At 39.6% G+C, this 26,976-nt stretch overlaps 1 protein-coding gene across 4 annotated transcripts in view; it reads right to left on the bottom strand.

Moving 5' to 3' along the window:
- The window catches only part of LOC309610562 (uncharacterized protein), a 651,150-nt gene that overhangs the window by 326,950 nt on the left and 297,224 nt on the right, over positions 1 to 26,976 (bottom strand). The window contains exons 1-2 of one of the 4 annotated variants that reach the window (XR_014234019.1): positions 9,853 to 15,725; positions 131 to 235 (exon numbers count right to left, since the gene is read on the bottom strand). Coding sequence is in view for 1 of the 4 variants with exons in the window: in XM_082353620.1 (XP_082209746.1) it covers positions 131 to 227 (97 nt within the window). In the remaining 3 variants the exon portion in view is untranslated. Of the gene's footprint in view, positions 1 to 130; positions 236 to 5,301; positions 6,233 to 9,852; positions 15,726 to 26,976 lie in introns of those variants that run through there. The other 3 variants (XR_014234020.1, XR_014234018.1, XM_082353620.1) reach the window with 3 other exon arrangements.

Raw genomic sequence — 26,976 nt, 5'->3', positions numbered from 1 at the left:
GCATGCAGCTGGTGACCCCAACTATGGCTGGAGTTAAGAGGGGTCCAAGAGGATATCTCCATAAGTGATGTATAATATAACCTCCAAAGGAAGATCAATCCAGTCCAAAACCTTATTTCTAGGTTCCTACCTGATTCCTTTTTCTTAAGTCCTTTGTACCACGGTTCTCGCAGGTGATCAACTCCAGGGTTTTCGCATTGTTTTTTTTTTCCTCCTTCCATTTTCCCCTATCATTCTAAAAAAAGGAAACAAAAATAACCAAATCTTTTGCTTCAACTTATTTATACACACAAAAAATGAATTTTCAGATTTGTTTAATAAGGTACATATGATGGCGAAAAGACCACCAGAAGTTCCCAGACAAGATGTGCATGCTCTGTACATAAACAATTACTTCCATAAGAAATTTTTCAATAACTTTTACACTTCTAGGACAGTTCTGCAACTCCAATCGGCACAAACCAAAGCACTGAAGTCACTGTCCTGCTCATCACTCCAGAACACGTCTGCCTTGGCAGACACCAGACTTGAAGAGGTAGTTCTTCAAAACTGCCAAAACCAGCAATACTCATCATCCATTCATTCAATAAATATTTGTTGAAGACCTACTATGATCCAGGCACTGTTCTAAGCTCTGGGAATAAAGTTTAATAAAATAGACTGTCTCCGGTCTCATGAAACTTACAATCTAGTTGTAGGGGAAATACACAAATAAATATCTAATATGTTGAGTGATAACACAAACTATGGGGAAAAATAAACAGTATAAGAGAATAAAGGATTGCCATATGAGGAACGGAAGGATGGGTATTATCATTTTATATAGCATAGGTTATAAAATGTGATATTTGCACAGAGGCATGAAGGAGACGAGGGGATAAGCCATGTGGATATATGGGGAAGAAACCTACCAGACATAGGTAAAAGAAGCACTAAGACCCTGAGGCAAAGCATGCTTGGCCTGTCCAGGGAAGAGCGAGGAGGCCAGTGCAGCTAGAGTAGAGTGAGCAAGGAGGGATGTAAAAAGAGAAGGGTCAGAGAAGCAGCCTCTGGTAGATGGGATATGACATAGGGCCCTGGAGATCCTTATAAAACCAGGTTTTACTGTGATTGAAACAGGAAGTCATTGAAGAATTCTGAGTAGAGGAGGCACAAAACAACTTATGTTTTTAAAGGATCATTCTGACTATGGAGAATAGATGTAGTGCACTGGGGTAGAAGCAAGGAGGACAGTTGGGAAGATAGGCTAGAGATGATGATGGCCCAGATGAGGATAGTAGCAGTGGGCTTCCTGAGAAATGGTAGGATTCTAATTTTGAACATAGTTACAAGATTAGCTGATGGATTGGATGTGCAGTATAAGAGAAAATAAGGAGTCAAAATGACTCCAAGATTTTTGACCCGAACAACTAGAAGAATGAAGCTGTCATTTAACAAGACAAGGAGGATTGCGGGCTTGGGGTTGGAGAAAATTAAAAGCTCAGTTTAGGGCATGTTAAATATGAGATATTTGTTAAACAAGTGGGGATGTCAAATAGGAAGCTGAACATAGGCAGTCCTCCCTCTGCACAATTCTGAAACTTTGCACAAATTTCAGTTACCACAGTTTCATTAAATAACAGCAGTCCTCCAACAGTGCGGTTCAAATTCCAGTTACCCACAGCGTATTAACTATGAGTAACTGCAGAAAGTACAACTCTGCTTCCTTGGCCCACAGATCACCACATGTTTAACAGATGCACATCATGATCAGCGACCAATCACATCACTTCTTTCAGAGTCTGTCTGTGATTGTCACTGCACATCTTTTTAATTTTTTTTATAAATTTATTTTATTTTACTTATGGCTGAGTTGGGTCTTCATTGCTGCGCGCAGGCTTTTCTCTGGTTGTGGAGAATGGGGCCACTCCTTGTTGCGGTGTGCAGGCTTCTCATTGTCGTGGCTTCTCTTGTTGTGGAGCACAAGCTCTAGGCATGCGGGCTTCAGTAGTTGTGGCACACGGGCTCAGTAGCTGTGGCTCGCGGGCTCTAGAGCGCAGGCTCAGTAGTTGTGGCGCACGGACTTAGTTGCTCCACGGCATGTGGGATCTTCCCGGACCAGGGCTCGAACCCGTGTCCCCTGCATTGGCAGGCGAATTCTTAACCACTGCGCCACCAGGGAAGCCCAAGCCATTGCACCTCTTTTATTCAGTTCCCACACAGACTGCAAAGTGTGTTGTTGTGTTGTCTCCTTATCTCCCAGTGATAAACCCACATGACATTCCACCAAAATGGGTACTCAAAAGAGGAAACTGGTCAACCAAGATGAAAACGTAGCAAAGAAAAAAGTGGTAACTCTGGAAGTGAAATTTGAATCAAACATAAATGGAGTTATAGAAGGAATAGCTGACCTGGCTACCATCAAGAGACTCTACATATGCAGCCACAGGTGCCTAGTGAAGGCAAGCTATGGACACAAAGGAGGAAAGCAGTTGTAACGAAAAAGATGAAGGTGTCCCGGAGGAGGTGATCCTGGCAAAAACCTTCACTTTAGAGAAACTCTTGGAGATATTTCACAACACTGAAAGCACAGAGGCTAAAATGTTGGAAGCTGATCCAAACTTAGAAAGGACTGTGATAATTTGCCAGGGCATAGAAAAGATGCTGGCTCTGTATCACATTATACAACAGGAAGATGGCAAGCATGGTTCAAACTACTCTTGATAAGTATTTTACAAAGAAATAAAAACTAATTCTCAATGTTTCTAATATTTTAAATTAGCATACTAAACTAAATTAAAAATAGTTTTTAAATATCGGTTTTTATTTTTTCATTTCCCTACACATTTATAACTGACAGTAAGAGTTTTTACTTTCTGACAACATTTTTAAGGTTCCAGAAAAATCATAATTTTTCTCATTGATTATTAAGAACACTTTGCACAGTTTCAGTTTGCATGGTCATTTTTATGGTCCCCCAGTGTGCAAAATGAGAACTGCCTGTATGTGAATTTGGAGTTTAGGAGAAGTCCAGCCTGGAGACATAAATTTGTGAATTATCACTGGATAGATGATATTCCAGGATGAGATCACCTTGAGAGTGAGTGTAGATAAAGAAAAGGTCTAAGGACTGGGCCCCGGGGAACTCCAATGATTAGAGTTTAGGGAAAGGAGGAAGAATCAACAAAGAAAGCTGACAGAGAGTGCTAGTGAACTAGAACAAAAACCGAGAGAGAGGTGTCCCAAAGCCAACAAAGGGTTGCAAGGAAAGAGTAATCAACTGTACTGCTGGTGAGACAAGCAAGACAATACCTAGGAATCGACCATCGTATTTGGTTGGCAATATGAAGGTCACTGGTGCCTTGACAAGAGCTGTTCTCAGTAAAGTGATGGGATGAAAGCCTGATTAGAGTGAGTTCAAGAGAGAATGGGAGGAGAGGAAAGGGAGCAACGACCACAGACAACCCCTCTGAGGAGACTCTCTGTAGGTAGCTGGAATAGGATATGAGTCCAGAGAACTGTCTTTTTAAGACGGACACTGTCACAGAACATTTGTATGCTGACTAACGCAATTAACTGGAGAGTTGATACTAGGAGATGTTGATGCCAGGAGAAGGAACAATTATTAAAGCAATGTCCTTGAAAGAGGGTAATATCTTATACTCAAGTGGAGAAGCTTCCCCTAGACTCAGACATGGCCTAGCAAGAGGGCCAGACTAAGGAATTCTTCAGGATTCAGTTGGCTCAACTATAAAATGAGACTGGATTAGACCAGAGGTTTTCAAAGTGTGGTCCCCAGACCACCAGCATCAACATCACCTGACAATTTTGTTAAAAATGCAAATTCTCAGGCCCCATCCAAGACCTACTGAATCAGAAATTCCATTCTGGAGGTGGGCCTAGCAATCTATGCTTTAATAAGCCCTCCTGGGGATCCTGATGCACCCTAAGGTTTAGAACCACTGGACAAGATGATCTTTAAAGCATCTCCTGGCTCTATCTTCTGTGAATCTTACGCTTCAGTAACCTATTCCTTCCAATATCTATTAAGATTTCATAATATTGAAATATTATTTTTAAGTAAAAGTTCAAGAACCCAAGCTGTTTTCTAATTTTTGTCAGTCCCCAAGAGCCAAATCAAACAATAATAACATTTATGCATCTTAAAATCATGTTTATTCCAATTTCCAACACAACTATTTCATGGTAGAGTATTCAACTTAGCTTTGAGGACATCAGTAGAGACATATATCAGTAAAGTATACTTTTTATGAAAAATCTTTGGGAATTAAAAACTATTGCTCTCAAGTTGTTTGGCATTGTTTTGTATTGCTTGGAGTACATTATTCCCCAGGAGCAGAGCAGACAAGGAAAGACAGGTGACATTAATCCCGTCCCACACTGTTGTTCTTTGGGAACTTGGGTCTCTCCAGCCACACACTTGGAGGAAATTCCATACAAACAGAGGAAGCCAGACTCTTTCTGGGAGAACTTAGTAGTTGACTTACTACATTAGACATTGATGCCTGCTAAAGATAAAACCTGGGAAAAGACCTCAGGTCCTATTCTCCATTGTTGCTGCCTGGGCCAGTGTGTATGTCTCAACCACGCACATTTCCCTGGGTGGGGGGCGTCATCAGTGTGCAGCTGTGACAGGATTGCTGATGTTTACAGTAGCAAGTTAGCACTGCTTTATGCCAAATCATGTTGTTTCTTATTTTAAAGATGAGAACAATTCCTTCTCTCCCCCACTCCATTGTTATTTGGTTTACTAGGCTTGCAGGAGAAGGAAGCAGTAAATTACTAAAGCAAAAAAGTGTAAATCTCACCAGGGTGTGCTCCTCAAATTTGGATGAAGCTTAGCATACCAATCTGATGTGATGATACAGAAAACAGATCCTCTCTGCTTTGTGGTAAGTTGGTTTGGCAAAGTGAAATGAAAGTCATTAGACACTTTCCTGTGTCAGTGTCCGCACTTTTCTAGAAGCTCCAAGTCTAGCCACCTGTCCTAGTGCCTAGTTTGATGGCTCCAGAAAGCAAACTGGTTAGGGAACACTGAGGAGCTGGCCAAGGAGAACACTCTCTCTTGAAGCTTTTCCAAAATCCTTTCCTTATTTAATTCCATTAGTTAATAGCAAATTCTCCCATCAGTGTATGTTAATAACGATGTACTGGGGGGGGGGGGTGGGCAGGGAGGGGAGAATAACAATTTCCTTAATCAGAAAAGAAAGGAAGATTTACCTTAAAGCACAAATTATTTTCAAACCACATCTATAGAAAGCCAGTGTTAAAAAGAGGCCAGCGGATGCATAAACAACTTACCTATAATCTGAATAAGTCATCTACTTCCTCTATTCAACCATCCTTTCCTGAACAGTGTCAGTTCCAGCCCGGCTCAGCCACCTCCCTCTACTTTAGTGGGTCTCAACCCTGGCTGTACACTGGAGTCACCTAAAGAGCTTCAAAAAATACTGAGGCCTGGGTCCCACCCCCAAGCATTCTGAGGATTTGTAAAAGCTCTCCTTTGGTGGTCCTAAAATGCAACCAAAGTGAAGACACTGCTCTGATGCTTCCCTCTCTTTTCTCCTCAGCTTCCCATCTGCCCTTCAAGACCAGCACCTCGGGCTCCCCCCTCCCCGGGAGAGGATGAGATAATAAAGGCGGACCTAGTAGTTCTTAGGACACTGACTCCCAGATTGACTGATATAATAAGAACCACTCAGGGCACTTAACAAAACATACACATTCCTGGGCTCCTCCCCTGGAGATTCTGATTTAGTAATTCTGGGACGAGGATATGGAATCTATATTCACCCCCATGAGGTTCATATGAATAGCAAAGTTTGGGAAACACAATTTTAGGTCTTTTCTACCCAAAAAAAAGGTCCATAGACTAGCAGCATTGGCATCACCTGGGACTTGTTAGAAATGCAGAACCTTAGGCCCCATCCCAGACCCACTGAAGCAAAATCTGCATTTTCACAAGCTCTCAGGTGATTCCTATCACATTACAATTTCCCTAGTTGGTTTCCCTTACTTTGATCTCCAAAGCTTTGATTCTTCATTTTCCCTATTAGATTAATTCAGACTCACCTCTCCATTGCAACGATAAAGGATTACTCATGAGAAATAATTATATTGAAACTGATAAAATACATTATCTGAATTATCATAAATGGGCCAATTACTTTACTCTGGTGTTGGTAATATTTAAGATGAGCCTTAGGGAGGCTCAGCATCAACTCAAGAATTGAATGTTATAAAGCAGAAGCTAACACACCATTGTAAGGCAATTATACTTCAATAAAGATGTTTAAAAAAAAAAAAAGAATTGAATGTTGCACTCGGTTCAATAGATAATAATCTATTTCAAAGCCTAATAAACACTAATTAGAAGCTCAGGGTTGGAAAGAACTTTAAAGATGACAAAGTCCTACCATTAGTCTGAATCACTACAAATCCCCAGTCAAGCAGCCGTCCAGTTTAGACATGAACACCCCTCAATGACAGGGAACTCATTACCTCCCTAGACAGTCCATTTCATCTTTGGTCAGCTCTGACCAAAAAAAAAGAAAATCATACATTGAAAAATGATTTCCCTGTATTTCTTTTAATTAGAAACGTTTTATTTTGTTTTTGGAAATTTCTGTAGAATTTTAGAGGTCATGGGACAGTTTACAGCAAGGATGCAGCTTCTCCACATGTTTAACTTTTTGCAAATACTAAAAATGTTCAGTAGCTGGCAGGGAGCATGCTGGCACTATGTACACACTAGTACATGAATCACATTCCTTACCCTCAACGTACTTGTAGCCTAATGACATACAGAATAAATCAGGAGTTATATACTTTGTGATATGTGATAAAATAGGGGTAATGCAGGACCACAGGAGCTTATCAGAGGGTACCTAACCCAGTCTGGAGGAAGAAAGTCCCTGAGAAGTGACATCAAACCTGAGGCTGAAGCACGAGTGGCTGTAAATCAGTGTTGCCAATTTTTCCATAGTAGGAAATTGTTTTATCTTTTCTCCAATGCTATACTGAATCTCACTAAACTGGCAATAACTTTCTATTTACTTTTGGTTTTCAAAGCCTAAAAGAGGCCAATGCAAAAATGTAATCTTATATCTGACTTAAAGGCTCCAGCACCTTCAATGTGTTAGGATTGGGAGGAGAATGAAGGAAAAGGGCAGGCATCTCTTTATCTAACTGGACACAGTAATGGTTTTCTCAGTGTGTCTCTGGTGAGCATGGACTTCTCTTGATGCAAGCTCTCTTATGTGCACATGTGTGAGTTCCTCAGAGGGCCCTGCAAGTCCTCTCCACCACACAGTTCCCAGACACTCCTGCTCTTCCACCCTCACCCATCCATCCATCCCACAACGGGTGCCCCTTGCTCACAGGTAGTCCTCTTGGCTAGGGTATTGGCAAGATGTCTTAACTCAGCTACTTTCCATGGTGTTCCACTCTCTAGTTTGAAGGACACAAAATCAACACACACAAAAAAATCATATTTCTAAATACTAGAAATAAACAATTAAAAACCAAAAATTTTAAAACAATATCACTTAGAATGTCCCGAGAAGAAGTAAATACCAAGTTGTAAACCTAACAAGAATGTGCAGGTTCTGTGTGCTGAAAACTACAAAATGGTAATGAAATAAGACCTAAATAAATGGAGGCACATACGATGTTCACAAATTAGAAGACTCAATGTACTTAAACTTCTCCCCAAACTGATCTACAGATTTAATACAATTACAATCAAAATCCCAGCAGAACTTTTTGTAGATAAATACAAGCTGGTTCCATAATTTAGATGAAGAGGCAAAGGAATTATAAGAGCCAAAATAATTTTGAAAAAACAAGAACAAAGTTGAAGAACACACACTACTGATTTTAAAATTACTAATAAACATGGTAATCAAGACAAGATGTTAATGAAGAAGGAATGCAGCCATAAATCAATGGAACAAAATAAAGACACATGCAAATATAATTAATTGATTTTTGAAAAAGGTACAAAGAACACCAACAGAGAAAGAATAGTTTTTTCAACAAATAGTTGTGCAACACTTGGACAACCATATGCAAAAAAATTAACCCCTTCCTAAACCCTACACTTCATACAAAAATTAAATCAAAATTAGATCATAGAAATAAATGTAAAACAGAAAACTATAAAACATTTAGAATAAAACTTAGGAGAAAATCTTGATTACCTTGGGTTAGGCAAAGAGTTCTCAATCATGACACTGAACACACAATTCATTTATAAAAATTAAAAAATTGAACTTCATCGAAATTAAAAACTTTTCCTCTAAAGCTCCTCAAAAAGCTAAACATAGAATTACCATATGACCCAGCAATTTCACTCCTAAGTATATTGCCAAAAGAACTAAAAGCAATAACTCAAACAAATACTTGTACATCCATAGTCATTGCAGCATTATTCAAAATAGCCAAAAGGTGAAAACAGCCCAAGTGACCATCAAATGAATGAATAAACAAAAATGTGGTATATACATACAATGGAATATTATTCAGCCTTAAAAAGAAATTAAATTCTGATACATGCTACAACACGGATGAACCTTGAAAACATTATGCTTCGTGAAATAAGCCAGTCACAAATATTACATGATTCTGCTTATATGAGGTACCTAAAATAGGCAAATTCATAGAGATAGAAAGTAGAATAAAGGTTACCAGAGGTTGGGAGTGGGAGGGAATGGGAGTTATAGTTTAAAGGGTACAGAGTTTCTGTTTGGGGTGATGAAAAATTTTTGGAAATAGGTAGTGGTGATGGTTGTACAATATTGTGAATGTAACAAGTCATGCACTTAATAATGGTTAAAATGGCAAATTATATATATACATGCACATGAATTTACCTCCACAATTTTGAAAAAAAACAATTTTTAAAAAATGGGCAAAAGAGTTCAACAGACACTTCAGCCAAGAGGATATAGAATGACAAATAAACACATGAAAAGATGCTCAACATCATTAGCTAGGGATATGCAAATTAAAACCATGATAAGGTATCACTACACACCTACTAGGATTACTATAATAAAAAAAAAAAATCATGTCAATACCAAGTACTGGATGGAACAACTGGCACTCTCCTATGTTACTGGTGGGAGTTCAGAATTATAACAGCCACTCTAGAAAACAGTTTGGCAGGTCCTTATCAAATTAAACATATACATATCATATGACTCATCAATGCCATTCATAGTTATTTACCCTCGACAAATAGAAATTATATTCACCCCGATACCTGTACACAAATGTTTATAGCAGCTCTATTCATAATAGCCAAATCTGCAAACAACTGAAATGTACTTCAATGGGTACATGGGTAAACAAACTGTGGTGCCTCTATCCAATGGAATACTAGTCCCATCCAATGCAATACTAGTCAGCAACAGAAAGGGACTAATTATTGATACTGTCTTAGTCAGCTCAGGTTGCTATAATGAAATACCACAGACTGGGTTGCTTAAATAACAGACATTTATTTTTCACAGTTCTGGAAGCTGGAAAATCGAAGGTCAAGGTGCTAACAGATTCAGTTCTTGGTGAAGGACCACCTCCTGAGGCAGAGAGAGGGGCTCTGATGTCTCTTCCTCTTCTTGTAAGGGCACTAGTCCCATCATGGGTGCTCCACCCTCATGACCTCATCTAAACCTAATTATCTCCCATAGGCCCCAACTCCAAATACTATCACATTAAGGGTTAGGCCTTTAACATATGAATTTTGAGAGGACACAAACATTTAGTCTATAACAGATACATACCACAACATGAATGAATATCAAAGACATTATGCTCAGTAAAAGAAGTCAGTCTCAAAAGGTTACATACCGTATGCTTCCATTTATATGAGATTGTAGAAAAGGCAAAACCACAGGGACTAAGAACAGATCTGTGGTTGCCAGGAGCCACAGGTGGGGGAGGATATGACAACAAAGTGTCAGCATAAGGGAGTATTTGGGGTGATAGATCAGTTCTGTATCTTGACTATGATTGTTGTTACAAAATTTCATACACGTTAAAACTCTTAGAGCTGTATACTCCCCTGCAAAAGTCAATTTTCCCCATGTTAGTTTAAAAATTAAATTAAATTAAAAATGTTAATGGCAGCAGATTCTACTCAGGGAACTAAGTACCAGGAAACAACATTTATTTAAAACTACAGGTGAGATCCGTACTAGTCTAAGTAGACTAGAGTGATGGTCTGTTTAAGGGAAATCACTTTTATCAAAAAAGTACTGGAACTGTTGTTAACCTTGCAAATGTCAAAAGAGCAAAGTATGTGGAGACAAATTAGCACCAGCCTGTGAATCCAGCAGTGAGAAGAAGGTTCATGGGGAGGGAAGTAAGGGTTGTTGCTCAAATATCAGTGTCCAGTGGGGTCTGAGCTTGAGGAAAACTAGATTGACCTAATGCCAGAAGAACATGAGCAACAGTCAGATCTGAAGAAGGGAGAGGCAGCTCCTCAGTGTCCACTTTCAAAGGAAGTGATTCAGAGGGCCACTGACTGGGTGTCTGAGCCCAAGACCGTGCAGCTGCCTAGGGAATAGGGCCCCAGGGGAAGTCACTGGAGTGAGTGCCCCCTGGAAGTTGTCCTGTGGAGACCTGCCAGCATAAACACTAACATCCAAGTTAAACCTCCTCTGAATTAAGGGTAAAGGTGTGGGGGGAAGTTTCCAGTGGAATCCTGCCCAGTGGTTAATTACAAATGACAGAATTTAAATCTCCCATGCTTGGGTCTTCTCTGTTTGAACGGAAATAGAGATGGATAAACTGTTTATTTCTTTCATCTACTGGTGGGGATGGGGTGGGGGGACTCTCTTTAGGTGTTTAGTTACAAGGAGCTGTTAATTTAGACTCTCAAAGTGAGGGTAAATTCTTTGAAATAAAACAGAAGATTATAGAGGTGAGTATGTAATTAAAGAATTTTAATTAGGGCGTCCCTGGTGGCACAGTGGTTAAGAATCCGCCTGCCAATGCAAGGGACACAGGTTCAAGCCCTGCAGGGGATCCGGGAAGATCCCAGATGTCGCGAGGCAACTAAGCCTGTGCGTCACAACTACTGAGCCTGCGCTCTAGAGCCCGCGAGCCACAACTTCTGAAGCCCTTGCGCCTAGAGCCCGTGTTCCGCAACAAGAGAAGCCACTGCAATGAGAAGCTTGAGCACCACAACAAAGAGTAGCCCCCACTCGCTGCAACTAGAGAAAGCCCGCACGCAGCAACGAAGACCCAACGCAGCCAAAAATAATTAAAAATAAAAAAAGAATTTTAATTATTGTGTAGAAAATAGTAATGTGGACTTCCCTGGTTGCGCAGTGGTTAAGAATCTGCCTGGCAATGCAGGGGACATGGGTTCAAGCCCTGGTCTGGGAAGATCCCACATGCCACAGAGCAACTAAGCCCATGTGCCACAACTACTGAGCCCGCATGCCACACCTACTAAAGCCCGGGCGCCTAGAGCCCGTGCTCCGCAACAAGAGAAGCCACTGCAATGAGAAGCACGTGCACCGCAACCAAGAGTAGCCCCCGCTCGCTGCGACTAGAGAAAGCCCGCGCACAGCAATGAAGACCCAACGCAGCAAAAAATAAATAAATAAAATAAATTTATAAAAAAGGAAATAGTGATGCACATACAGTAGAAACTAACACAACATTGTAAAACAGCTAAATAAAAAAAAAGAATAGTAATGAACAGTGATGGTGTCTTAAAATAGTTTTACTATGTGCACCATGTAGTCTTTGTGTATTTGTTTCTGAAACCCATCCCTTAATTTGGCAGAGTTGTATGTGGATGACTATAATCGTCCACCAGAGGGAGACTCACGACTGTGCTTTCCCCTTGGGGTTCCTTCAGGTTTAATGAGTACTTTGGTCAAAATCTCTACCACATGTTGGTACAGAGAGAGGCAATCCAAGATGGAGAAGAGATTTATGGTTCTGGAATGAGATAAAAGGATTCTGGTCTCCTTAACTGTCCTGCTTTTCCTCTGGGCCTTAGGTGACTTTCTCCTCCTGATCCTCTGGGGTCTGCAAAGCTGAGCTATTTGTCTGCCTTGTAAAGTAAAGCCCTTTGGATTCCTGGCACTGTCCAAGCTGAACAAACTGTATGGGAATACTGCCACCCCACCCACCCACTGCCAAAGGAACGTGTCAGCTCAAGGAGGCATTTACTAAATTTCAAGAGATCCCTCCAGGGATTATAAATGCCCTGATGGAGCCAAAGGCAATCCGACCCTGAGCCACACCATGGAATTTGGTGGACGATGGTTTTAGTCTTCTTTGGAAGGATTCTTTTGCTAATTCACTCAACAAAGAGGAAGACTTTACCGGGACACAGGTATTATTTCATATTTTAAAAGGGGTCTCTAATAATAGGAAAAATCTAACAATGAAATAAACCTGTCATTAGAAGCACGCAAAGGCTGTTCTGAAAACCATCTCTGGACTTCCCTGGTGGCACAGTGGTTAAGAATCTGCCTGCCAATTCAGGGGACACGGGTTCGAGCCCTGGTCCGGGAAGATCCCACATTCCGCGGAGCAACTAAGCCCGTGCGCCACGACTACTGAGCCTGCGTTCTTGAGCTCATGAGCCACAACTACTGAGCCCATGTGCCACAACTACTGAAGCCCGTGTGCCTAGAGCCCGTGCTCCGCAACGAGAGAAGCCACCACAATGAGAAGCCCGCGCACCGCAATGAAGAGTAGCCCCTGCTCACCACAACTAGAGAAAGCCTGCATGCAGCAACGAAGACCCAACGCAGCCAAAAATAAATAAAATAAAAAAATTTAAAAAAATAAAAACCATCTCTGAATAGAACATGTTGTTAATGTAGTTTACATATCAGATTCTAGGAAGTGTGTATACATCACCTTTTATCTGCAAAGGGAGATTCAAAACTAGAAAAGACTTCTTGACAAACAGCTATTAAGGAATGTACCAGTATAACTATAAAGTGCTGCTGGGATTTTTCTCTTCATCATTCTGTTAGAATAAATCAGACATATGTGGTTGCACAATTGCTTTCCATTCATGATTACCTAATTTCCCACATTAAACCCCCAAACCAGATCTTGAAAATAAAATAAAATTAGGCTTCAGGTTACCACGCATGAGGGAACAAACACTTTTGCATGGCTTGGCTGTAAACTTATTTTTTTAAATGACTTTAAATCCCACCTTATTTTAATATCCAGGACTTTGCGGTCTTGGAGGTTGGGGTAAAAGTAGGGTCATAACAGAGGAGCGCTTTTCCCTTACTACTAGTTACAGCAGACTGGTATGGGGAAGCAGTGACTGGGGTTGGGAATGCAGGCTTGCAAGTCCGCAGTGGGAAAGAAGCCAGGGTCTTAGCATTCTTTTCCTTGGGCTCTAATCAGCTGAGGGAACCAGTGAAAGATGAAGAACAGGATGGGATTGCTTAGTGAGATCCTCTTCAGCCGTGGTTTGTAATGCAAAATGCTCACCCAGCTCAGATGACCGTAGGTGTTGCTGCAGATGGAAACACTGGGCTTGCTGGGACAGCCAGGGCACTGCCACGGACCTCGGCACTGGGTACCCAGAGAGTTCTGAGAACATGGGCCTTGTGAAGCTGGCCAGCAGTCATATGAGTGGGAATTCATCTTTGGTTCCAGAGGACATAAAATGACCTGCTTCAGTAAAACAGAAACTTAAGGAGGAAAAACAAACCAACATAAAATGTGAACTTAGCTACGTCTGTTTTGGTCCTAGAGGAGCAGAGGTGATCAGAATGACTGCAGAGACTCTGACACCTCACCCCTTTGTTTTGTCCATGAACAGACACAGAATTGCAAGAACTTTTAGAGCCAAAGGTTAATCACAGAAAGGGATCGTTTTCCATCTCTCAGGAACAAAATCTGTACAAGAAATCTGATGACATACCCCTGGATTGACCGTAAAAACCATTTTCCCAAATAACATCAGTAAATTCTGGATCCTATCTTTGGGACTATCCCCAAATTCATTGGGGAAATCATTGTATTAAATCAGTTCGGTTTTACCAGGATATGATACAATTTGCAAAGCTATGTCATACAACCACATAGTTAGCGTGGATGAAAATACTATTAATTAGAGATAAGCATTTGTCCAAGAACTTTCTGTAATCAGATCTTGTGGGGATTTAGCTCAGTACTTTGCCAATTAGAAATTTTAAAAATAGATTTAGTTGTGAGATGGAGGCCCCTGTCTTACAGGAGGAGGTTCTTGTGACTTTTTCTTTCTAAGAAAAAATTTGCTCATTTCATCACACTCACCTTCCTCTCTTCATTAAGAAATCCAATCTTGTAGGAAATAATAAGCAATGAGCTTTAATTTTTTGGTATTATCTTTTAAAAAGAGTTTCTAAAAGTTTCCTTTTAAAAGTATTTTAGACTTGATCCCCCAAATAATTATACTTAGGTCAGAAAACTAAAATGTCTAATATACAGAATTCTTTTAGAAAGTCTTTTACAAGATAATAAAAATGTAAAGCTTACTGTGCATTTCTTTATAAAAAATGGAAATTAGACATGATAAAATGATCTAATTTCTTTGAAATCAACTTTTTAATGACTTTTTAAATGACAAAATAGATTTATTTCAGAGCATATTTATGCTTCCTAATGGCAAAGTTGTAAGATAAAGTCCCACAAGAATGAATTCTGGAAAGCTCAATAATAATACTTTTAATTTGTAAGTGCTAACTATACAGCTGTATGTTATAGCTTTAAAAATCATGTTATACTTTACTGAAATGAATCTGATTTAATACAGTCATTTCCCCAATGTGCCCTGGACAAAGCTCAGAGAAACATGTGACCTCACCAAAGGAACACAGCTAGAAGTTGAAGGTAGATCCAGGCCTGGAACACAAGCCTCCTGATTCAGTGCTCTTGCACAGTCATCATGATGCTCCCCACACCCCCACCCCTGCACCCAACCTAGCGTGTGTCTCACACCCTCCTCTCAGTGCTGAGACTGCACCTCCCTGGCCTGGCCTCTCTGATGCAGCCCTTCACATCCCACCTGGCTTCCCTCAGCTCATCCTTCTCTGATCATTCTTCCCTTGCCCTCTGCTAATAAGGCCATGCTAACATGTGTCTGACCTTTTTCTCCAACAAAAAGCCACATTCCCTTCCTTCAACTCCAGAGCTAGAGACTCTGCCTACCAAGGTAACAGTTAATTTGCCTAATAAATGTGTCTGTCTAACCCTAAGGAAAGAAGACTACAGTAGCTCTCCCCACTCCTTGGTGACATATGCCCTGTTTCTAGAGATAGAGAAGAGATTACAACAACATTGAGGCACCCTCCAGGTGTCTTAATTCTCCCTTAATTCTATGCCCATGGCCAGTTATGACCACTATCCATAGATCATGCCAATCCCAACAACCCACTGCCTACCCAGGATGACCTCTACCTTTGAGAATAAGTGTTTCATCACAAAAGGATTCTGGCCTTTGGTTGGACCGAGGTGAATGTAACAGTATGGTTGGCAGCTTACAGACAAAATGGAAAATAATACCTTCTATACAGTGAGCACCTGTTATGGGCCAGACACTACTACTGATTAATTGATTAGCTGATTAATAAATTCAGAATATATTCAAGGACTTCCCTGGTGGCACAGTGGTTAAGAATCCGCCTGCCAATGCAGGGGACACGGGTTTGATCCCTGGCCCAGGAAGATCCCACATGCTGTGGAGCAACTAAGCCTGTGCGTCACAACTACTGAGCCCACGAGCCACAACTACTGAGCCCACGCACCACAACTACTGAAACCTGCACGCCCTAGAGCCGCATGCCACAACTACTGAGCTCACGCACGGCAACCACTGAAGCCCGTGTGCTCTAGGGCCCATGTGCTGCAACAACTGAGCCCACGTGCTGCAACTACTGAAGCCCGCGTGCCTACAGCCTGTGCTCTGCAATAAGAGAAGCCACCACAATAAGAAGCCCACACATGGCAAAGAAGAGTAGCCCCCACTCGCTGCAACTAGAGAAAGCCCACCTGTGCACAGCAATGAAGACCCAACGCAGCCAAAAATAGAATAGAATAGAATAGAATAGAATAGAAGATAAAATATTTAATAAAAAAAAAAATATATATATATATATTCAAGAGTAACCGATTGCATGCTGGCACATTTTGAGGTCTGGAGATGAGAGAGCATGTTGTTTCAAGAGGTTCAATAAGATCAGAATATGGAGTTCCAGAAAGGACCAGAAAGATATGAGGCTCAAGAGGCAAGCCAAAGGGCAAATAACAAAGGCGTCTTGGTGCCATGTGAAGGATTTTTGACATTGATCTTTTAGACAGAAAGGATGAGAACGTCAGTAAGGTATCAGGATTGAAGATATAGATTTAGTAGTTTTCAGTGCATCCATAAGCCTCACCAAAGTATCTAGAAAAGTCAGCATTAGCATTCCTACTTGACATTGAAAGCCCATAGTGCACATCTATTGATTTTATCTGCCAGAACCCCTTCCCTCTTCATCTAGTAACAGCCTCCCCCTTCTTTTAGGAAACTGCTTCTCCCCACCCCAGGCATGTGGTTCAAGTAGAGTCAATGTAGAGCCCTGTGCCCTCCAAGACCAGTCACCCAAGGTGGGTCATTACAGTAGCTTACATTTCTGGCCACTGTCTTAGGGTGACATGACCAGAAGAAGGAAACTTTTACCCAGGTTTATCTGAATTCTAACTGGGGTAAAGGGCACCTTCCTCTCATAGCAAAATGGCACACATGTCAGTACCTTAATTACTGGCATATAGCACAGAGAGGCAGAACTGCAGTGGGAGGGAATCAAACAGGGGTCCGTAAGAAGCAAAGAGAGGAGCCCCAATCCAATAAGACCTTGGTTCCCGTTGTTCTCTGTTACACACCTGCCTTTCCAATTATATCAATCGTGAATCCCTCCCAGGCTCCAAGCTAGTTCTGACTAATATGGAAATTGAGACTTAGGTAGGTTAAACAACTTGACCAAGGCAGGTGGTAGGCAGAACTTGGAATCAGACTCAGGACATTCTGGCCACTGCACCACGCTGTAGAGTACAGGGTTCTAAGGTGATGCCCACTTTCTGGCTAGAGGAGAATCTCAGACTTTGTGGTTAAGTGAATAAAAAATTTAAAATGAGGTTCAAAATCAGACAAGCTCAATTACTGCAACAGTAGGCAAGTCAATTAATCTCTTTGAACTCCATTATAAAATGAAATAGATGTCTGTGCTGCTCAATTCATAGGTGTTTGGTTAAGGGGGCTAATACACATGAGAGCATTTTGAAAACAATAAAGAACCTATTCCAAGGTAAGTATTGCCAATCTCTACCAGCGATAGAAATGTGTATTAAATCCATTCTCTCTCTTGCTGCTTAAACTCACAATCATAGGAGTGGGAAACAGAAATCCAGAATGTTATCTCATCCATGCTAATTTCCATCTGAATAAACAGTCACTTCTGTGTTATTGTTGTTACCAAACATTTACTGAAAGCCAGACAGGGTCTGGGTGCCCTGGAAAATACAAAATCTAGAGAAGTCTCTGGGAAAGTCAGGAAGCCCAGAGCAATGGTTGGCATGGTACTTGGGAACAAGAAATCAAGGTGTGGTCCCCAAGTCCCCTTCAGAATTAACATGGCAGTCTGTCCACAATCTGAGCCTGTTCTGCACTGCCTTTTCCATTCCTCTCTCTCACGGGGCATTTTGAAGACTGGTAAGATAATTCAATGTGCACGTCTTGGGGACAGAGCATAATGTTCTGTAATTAGGCTTGGTTCTGTTTATTGCAGACACCACTTCATTTTGAAAACAGAACCCTGTCTTTTCCTCTGGGGTATTTTTTATATCATAAGGATGTCACTGTTTTTTCTTTGCTGCACAGGTGTACCATGCTTAGACAATAGGAGATTCTTTGTCCTGGAAATGTACATATAAATTACATTTCGTCAAAATCAAATTATATCCAAAATGTAATAGGATCCCTGTAGAGCTCATATAGGAGGTGGTTGTGTGTATAGGAAAGAGTGAAGGGTAGGAGTCAGAAAATCGAGATTCAAGCATTAGTTCAATCATTTCTTACGTGTGTTATTCTCAGAATTCATTTAACGTCTTTGCCTGAGAGTTTTTACATCTGTAAAATGAGGATAAAATGAATCTTTTACCTCCACTATGGATTTTCATGAGCGCCCAGTGAAATGTTTTTAAGAAAGGTAAAGAAAGATTGAAGCCATACACCTGAAACTAACACAACATTGTAAATCAACTATACTCCAATAAAATTTAAATTTAAAAATAAAATAAAACAACAGGCTTTTACAAAAAAGAAAAAAAAGAAAGATTGAAGCCATGTCCTTTAGGATTTCAATCCCTATTCATAAAACTCCAATTACAAGAATTGGAAACAATGAGGAAGGGAAGGCAATGGATATGAAAATGAAACCATCTCAAGATATAAACCATATTGCTGCCCATAGTATTTCCTGATTAAACAAAAAGAAAATATAACTGCTTCAGCCACTGTTTACTATCCTGTGCACTGGAAATCACAAGCAGTCCTACACCCAGGCGGCACTCACTTATTCTTACGACAAAGGCCATCAGCAACCTATGAAAAAATAACTCATTCTTATTATCAGAGGTCACAGTTGCAAAACTCATTTGCATATCTTAAGTCATTCATTTACTTGAGGAGTCTTTTATTTCATATATATATGAAATAAAAGTTTATATATAAACTTTTATTTATATAAACATATATATAAACTTATATGCATATGGAAACAGTTTATATATATATATATATATATATATATATATATATACACACACACACACACATATAAACTGTTTCAAGACGGTTCTCAGAATGTGGTTCCTGAGACACCAACATCAGAACCTACCCCAAGGTTACATTTTGAAAATGTAGAATCCTGAATCCCAGCCCAGATCCGGTGAATTAGAAACTGGATAATTTGCATTTTAACAAACATACACACACACACACACACAAAATGAACCCACTCCTACACTGTAATTCTAAAGTTTGAGAGTGGTTTTCAAGTTTCCAGGAATAAGAAAAATTATATCTTTAGAAAAACCTGGCTCAGTAGAAATGCCTTCAAACCTCTGGGGTTTTTTTTTTTTTATGATAAACATAATAAACAATTCTAATGAGTCCTGGAAATTCATCATGCTATAAACAGTTAACTAAGACTGTATTAAACCTATTTTAAAAAACCAGTTCCTGCAATTCCAATATTATATAATTATATATGTACTCTGTGAAGTGTAATACAAATGTTATATATTATGTGCCTAATCATCTGCTGGTTTTAGTTTTAATATTTGGATTATCCATAACACCTGATTTTTCCTAAAATGGGGCAAGACTGTAGTCAGAGCAAGGGCATGATGCACTGGGATCCCTCCTTCTGGGGGGTGGGGAGGGCAGGAACTACGCGCGACTGTAGGAACCAAGTATCTACCAATTAGGCGCTCACTCGGCGTGGTGACGGTTAGGGTTAGTGACGGTCGAGAACTACAAAGGGTCTGAGATTTTACCCTGCTTGCATGCTAACCAGTTAGCCTGCCAGTTTCACGGGTGCTGCTAGAAGATACAAGATTCCTGGATCAGAGAAAAGGACTTTAGCACTCAAGCCACAGCAGCAGCATGAGCTTCATATTTGTATCAGTTTCCCTCACCCCCCGGGTCCCACAGTGGCACAGGGGCGGGGGGATGCCCAGGTGGACGCTGTACATACCATGGGTTTGCATCACAGATGAGGGACCCCAGGTTTAGGAGACCCAAATCTCATAATGGCTGCAAGCAAACCTGCCCAACCTTTGCTCCAGGAGGAGACATTATTATACTGGACAAAAGCAAACCTCTGCTCTGAGGGGAGACACTATTTCTATTTTCCAAGACTGTTCACTATAAAACACCGTTGAAAACATAATCTGGAACAAAAGACTGTCAGTGCCTCTTTCACTAGATGTGCAAGAGACCCATGCAAAATTGTCTCCCAACAGTGACTTCCCAGGTTCTGGAAAAGACCTGGAGTCAGGTAGTAACATCAACCCGTTGTATCATTCATTTGCACCAAAGATTTAGTGAGAGAAAAACCACAACTCCACTCACTACTTCAAGAAAACATAAGCAAAGCACACAGCCAGGTACACAGTAGGCGTTCAGTAAATGCTAATTCCCTTCCCCAGTCTCCCTACCTATTTCTTTCCACATAATCTTGGTGTTCTTTTCTCTGACATATCCTCTTATGTTCCCTGTTTTCAACTTTATAAAAAATATTAAAGCTGAAAGTATGAGCCACAAAGGAGTTTGTCCCAGATGGCCCTACCTATAATTTTCCCAAAGATCTAAAAAACTTTTTTGGATGTTTTGTCCTGGAGTTTGACTTTGTGTTTCTGTGCGTGTGTGATACACTAGGTGGTGCTAATGGCCTGATCTGAGCTGGGACACTTTTTCCAGTGAGGAAAAAGGCTAACTAACCTCTCACTTTGAATAACTGTTTTTATATGTGTAAATCCAAAGGAGTAATTCTCAATTATTAACAACTGTACTTCTTGAAAATATAAAGGGAAAATAACGCTTTAGGTTAAGAATAATCATGGGCCTTTACTTCTTGAAAATATAAAGGGAAAATAATGCTTTAGGTTAAGAATGATCATGGGCCTTTTCCTTCCCAAAATTATTTATAATTACCTACTTTGCTTAGGACAGAATTCAGCTATAATTCTGCAGAAACTGTCATATAATTTTTAACTTTAAAAAAAGCTGAGCCTGAGTGAAATCTTCTAAACTACAAAGTCACCAGTCCCAGAGGAGTGACAATATGGAGAAATGCTTTGTAGAGCAAGGCAGAATTTTCATTCCAGATCCAGGCATGTTTAGGCAAGAATTTAAGACTACAGCCAGCTGCAGGGGAAGAAAATTCCTCTGATAGTCCAGACCAACAAACAACTAAATCACTAAACTAAAAGGCTCCTTTACCAATCTGTCTAATATGGTCAGAAACTTTAAGAAAAAAGAAAGTCTGATCTGAGTTGATTGTTCAAAGACTAGCAGCTTACCAACTAGCATGTAAACCAGTGCCAATATGAAACATAAAGGAAGATTCGCGTGAATCATACTTCCTCTGAACTGGATTAAAGGAGAAAATAGTTCTAATTTGTAAATGTTAAAACATCTCTCACCCTTAAATAATTTGCTTATTTGTACAACTAAACACACACACCATCTTTTACTGTCTTTGTCCTTTGTGGATGCTGGCACCATGTCAGGCAGCATCCTTTTAATACCACACTGATGTGCCCCTACTAAGTAAGGTCAAAATAATAACTGTTCCAAATCTTAGCCCCACCTCTGCCTGGTGGAATTTCCACACCAGGTCTTTAGATCTCCATTATATAACTCATGAAACTCTCTTCATGAATGGCTACACCAGGAAGTTTGGCGCCTGGAGGAATATTTTTTTATGAACTAGATTATATTTAAGTAAAGACATCCGCTTCACCTCATAACTGGCAAAGGTCTCATTGTTATAAATAAAAGGAGAAATTAAGAAATAAATAAGCAGAAAAGAAATACAGAGGGAGATAATTGATTGGGAACGTATTAGTTCTTGAGTGGGTAGTGGATTCATTGTCCATTATACTATAAAAAGCATAAATAGACAATTAAAATAAATTAAAGAGCCATTTATGAAACAATGACAGTATTTTATAAACCAAGGACTATGATGAATTCAATTCTATTCAAATAAATAAATAAAATCAAAGGCAGCATAACTTCTTCCACATCAGTGTGACTGCATCTTGCCCTTTGCCCTACCAGATCTTCAGCTCAGTCTTGGATAATAACCTGGGCAAAAATATTTCAGAATCAGGACATCTGGTTCTACCCAGAGCAAGAGGACAGGTGCCTCCTTCCCGAGGAATGAAGTGTGTCTGGGTCAGAAGAAACAACAGAATTGTCCTGGGAGAACATAGAAGCCCATTAAGCAAGGGCGCTAAGGGAGATCAAGGGATCCTTTTATCCCAGGATGGGGTTGGGACAGAAAAGGACAGACACGGGGCACCCTCCCTGCCAGCGACCCTTGACGGTCAGACCAAGGCATGCAATGGGAAAACTTGGGACTAAGTTACAGAGAGACCCAGCTCAGAAGATGAAAAAGCCTCTGATTTTGCTCAAGGTTCACAAGCAAACACTTTCTATAACAATCCTTGATGTTAAAGGTCTTCTTAAAACTAAAGATCATGTCTTAGTTCCTTTAGTAAGTGCAGAATACTAAATAAAAGTTAAAGCCTTTGATTCGTTATCTGGGGCATACATCTATTTATTTGTTCTTGGGACTCTTCAGCATCATCAGGGTCACTGTAAGGAAAAGGGGATGGAAACACAGAAGTTAAACAGCAACAGACAGAATGGGTTCTGAAGGTTACCTTCATATCCCTAGAGCCCTTCCTATTGACATTTTCCTCACCCTCCTTAACTTTAAGTGTTTGAGATCATGTATATCAAAAGGTTTACTGAATTGGATGTCATCAATAATGTAGGATCTAGTTCAATTACATTTTTCTATACTGTACTGGTCCCAAATGTGAAAGCCTAAAAAACTATCTTCATTACACTGTCTCCTGTGACAGCAGGGTACCTGATCCCCTCCCCAAGACTCTAGAATGCTACAGATGAGGATGATGCCTTGGAATCTAAAACAAACACATTAGCAAGTCTCTGGAAGTGTGCAGTAAACGCTAGTAGGGATTTCCCATGCTGTCAAGAAAATTCATCGTAGAACTTCTTAGCCCATAATTCTTTGATGACTTGTTAAAGGAAAACAAATAAATTGGGGGCTATTCAAAGGCAGGGACTATATTCTCAACTTTATTGTAATGCCTCACAGTAACCTAACAAAATGTTTAATTGATGGTTGTTCCTTAATTAACAATTAGCTTTTGTTGATTTATCCCTTCTATGTGCTTTTCAAACAAAGAATAGGGCAGTGTAATGGGGGCTACACAAGCAAGAAGATAACTTTTTATTTTTTAACATCTTTATTGGAGTATAATTGCTTTACAATGGTGTGTTAGTTTCTGCTTTATAACAAAGTGAATCAGCTATACATATACATATACCCCATATCTCTTCCCTCTTGCGTCTCCCTCCCTCCTACCCTCCCTATCTCACCCCTCTAGGTGGTCACAAAGCACCAAAGCACGGAGTTGATCTCCCTGTGCTATGCGGCTGCTTCCCACTAGCTATCGGTTTTTCATTTGGTAGTGTATATATGTACATGCCACTCTCTCACTTTGTCCCAGCTTACCCTTCTCCCTCCCCGTGTCCTCAAGTCCATTCTCCAGTAGGTCTGCGTCTTTATTCCTGTCCTGCCCCTAGGTTCTTCATGACCTTTTTTTTTTTTTTTTTTAGATTCCGTATATATGTGTTAGCATACAGTATTTGTTTTTCTCTTTATACCTTACTTCACTCTGTATGACAGACTCTAGGTCTATCCACCTCACTACAAATAACTCAATTTCGTTTCTTTTTATGGCTGAGTAATATTCCATTGTATATCTGTGCCACATCTTCTTTATCCATTCATCTGTTGATGGACACTTAGGTTGCTTCCATGTCCTGGCTATTGTAAATAGAGCTGCAATGAACATTTTGGTACATGACTCGTTTTGAATTATGGTTTTCTCAGGGTATATGTCCAGGAGTGGGATTGCTGGGTCGTATGGTAGTTCTATTTTTAGTTTTTTAAGGAACCTCCATACTGTTCTCCATAGTGGCTATATCAATTTACATTCCCACCAACAGTGCAAGAGGGTTCCCTTTTCTCCACACCCTCTCCAGCATTAATTGTTTGTAGATTTTTTGATGATGGCCATTCTGACCTGTGTGAGGTGATATCTCATTGTAGTTTTGATTTGCATTTCTCTAATGATTAATGATGTTGAGCATTCTTTCATGTGTTTGTTGGCAATCTGTATATCTTCTTTGGAGAAATGTCTATTCAGGTCTTCTGCCCATTTTTTGATTGGGTTGTTTGTTTTTTTGATATTGAGCTGCACGAGCTGCCTGTAAATTTTGGAGATTAATCCTTTGTCAGTTGCTTCATTTGCAAATATTTTCTCCCATTCTGAGGGTTGTCTTTTTGTATTGTTTATGGTTTCCTTTGTTGTGCAAAAGTTTTTAAGTTTCATTAGGTCCCATTTGTATATTTTTTTTTTTTCCTTGTGGGATTTTTTTTTTTTTTAATTCAGACAGAAAGTCACAAAAATTATACTCATCCTCATCAGTTCACTCAGTCCCATGTAATTAATTTTTTTTTTATCTTGATCTTTTGTTAGCACTTTTATGAGTTCATCAGTTTTTCATTAGAGTTCTGAAAATGCTTATTCATTCAGTTCAGCAGTACAGTCAGTTACCAGAAACCTGTACTTGTCAGAGTCTTTTCCATGAATTTCTTGAAGATGAAACCCTTTTATAGGAACATATTTGCAAAATCATCAGAGTACACCCAGAACTGTCTGTAAATGACAAAAGACTTAAAAATGACCACGGTTAAAGATCTGATGAAAGTTCATAATAATGCAGTTGACAAGAAAATTAGTTATTTCTGAGATATACCTTTTAAAGTAATAACTAGGATTATTACTTATAACATTATACCAGAACATATAAGATTTTTAGAAATTTCATGTAATGTCTGAAACATTTATATTAACATATTTCCATACATATCCATTTGTATATTTTTGTTTTTATTTCCATTTCTCTAGGAGGTGGGTCAAAAAGGATCTTGCTGTGATTTATGTCATAGAGTGTTCTGCCTATGTTTTCCTCTAAGAGCTTTATAGTGTCTGGCCTTACATTTAGGTCTCTAATCCATTTTGAGTTTATTTTTGTGTATGGTGCTAGGGAGCGTTCTAATGTCATTCTTTTACATGTAGCTGTCCAGTTTTCCCAGCACCACTTATTGAAGAGGCTGTCGTTTCTCCATTGCATATTCTTGCCTCCTTTATCAAAAATAAGGTGACCATATGTGCGTGGGTTTGTCTCTGGGCTTTCTATGCAACAAGATATTCTTGACACACTTTCGTGGACCATCAAATTTACTCAAAGATCTGGAGGTATAAGACATGACATTTATATTTTTTAAAAATAGAGTGCGAAAATCAGTATGAATTTTTAAGATAAAATATGAAAATCAAAGACAACTCACACTTGCCGCTGGACATTTGAAGACATACGCTCAGACCCCAAGAAATGCAGGCTCACTCCTTCTCTTTGGTGGAAAAGAATGTGCAACATACTGCCTGATGCATGGTTACACACACACACACACACACACACACACAAACAATTTGCTTCTCCCCCCTGCAAAAAAAACTACAGATTTAAACCCAGAAATTCTACTTTTAGGAACTTACCTTAATAAATAATTAAATAAGTGTGCAAATATATGTGAGTGCAGCTGTTCCCTAGGATTGCTTTTTGTTTGTTTGTTTGTTTGTTTGTTTGTTTTAGGATTGCTTTTATAATAATGAAAACTATTGAACATTCTAAATGTCTCTCCTTAGGAGACTGGTAAAATAAATTATGGAATAAACATACAAAAAAATTTTACTTAAAATAACAGTGTGACCCTACATTTATTGATGTTAAAAGATGTCCACAATATACTAAATGAGCTCATTAAAAAATAGTGTGGGGCTTCCCTGGTGGCGCAGTGGTTGAGAATCTGCCTGCCAATGCAGGGGACACGGGTTCGAGCCCTGGTCTGGGAAGATCCCACATGCCGCAGAGCGACTAGGCCCGTGAGCCACAGCTGCTGAGCCTGCGCGTCTGGAGCCTGTGCTCCGCAACAAGAGAGGCCGCGATAGTGAGAGGCCCACGCACCGCGATGAAGAGTGGCCCCCGCTTGCCGCAACTAGAGAAAGCCCTTGTACAGAAACAAAGACCCAACACAGCTAAAAATAAATTAATTAACGAATTAAAAAAAAAAATAGTGTGAACAAGAGGATCTCAATTTGTTAAAAAATAGGGACCTCACTGGCGGTCCAGTGGTTAAGACTCTGTGCTTCCACTGCAGGGGGCACAGGTTCGATCCCTGGTCGGGGAACTAAGATCCCGCATGCCATGCGGTGCAGCCAAAAAAAAAAAATGTATATGTATGTGAATGACCATGTGTTTATATTCAGGAAAAAGTCTGGAATGACATGTAACAAAATAATAATAATTTCTGGGACGTAAAATTATAAGATTTTTTTCTTTATTGTACTTTTCTGTAAATTCTTAATTTTTCAAAATGAGCATATGGCAATTTTAAAGTAATGCTTATTAAAGATATTTATATAACACAAAAAAGTATAAAGAAAAAAGTGAAATAATCATCCCCAAATCCACAAATAACAATTTTTTTCATTAGGTGACCATTATCCTAGGTATGTCTGTATGCGTAAACACACGTAGACATGTAAATTAGATAGATAAATGATAGGTATATAAGCAGATCAATTAGAATTTACTAAAATAGAATTACAGTATACATGTTACATTTTCATAAAGAAGCATTAAATACAACCGCCACTGATTTTAAAAGAAGAAAAAGAAATGGAAGTGCACTAAAAAAATTGCTGAACTTCAGCTAAATGTTTTTTATCACAGTAAAATCTATTATTTCCCCAAATACCTCTCTAAGGTTATAAAAAAATTATAAAATACAAACAGCTTAAATTATTAAATGATGATTAAACTATATGTTTAATATAGACAGTATAAACTGACTCCTTCCTAAGCAAGAAAAGAAAATTAGTAAGTTTCACTTCCCACAGCTTCATTTTAGTTAGTTATTATTTTTATACTCTCAGGGTTTATAATATTTACATTAGCTTAGACAGCTATAATTCCTCCAGTTGTTAAATCTTAGATTGATATAT

Source organism: Balaenoptera borealis, assembly GCF_965194805.1.
Source record: "Balaenoptera borealis genome assembly, chromosome: 14".
In the NCBI taxonomy this organism is placed as follows: Eukaryota; Metazoa; Chordata; class Mammalia; order Artiodactyla; family Balaenopteridae; genus Balaenoptera; species Balaenoptera borealis.
Note: the sequence above shows the minus strand (reverse complement) of the source record. Positions and strands in the feature narration are given on the sequence as shown.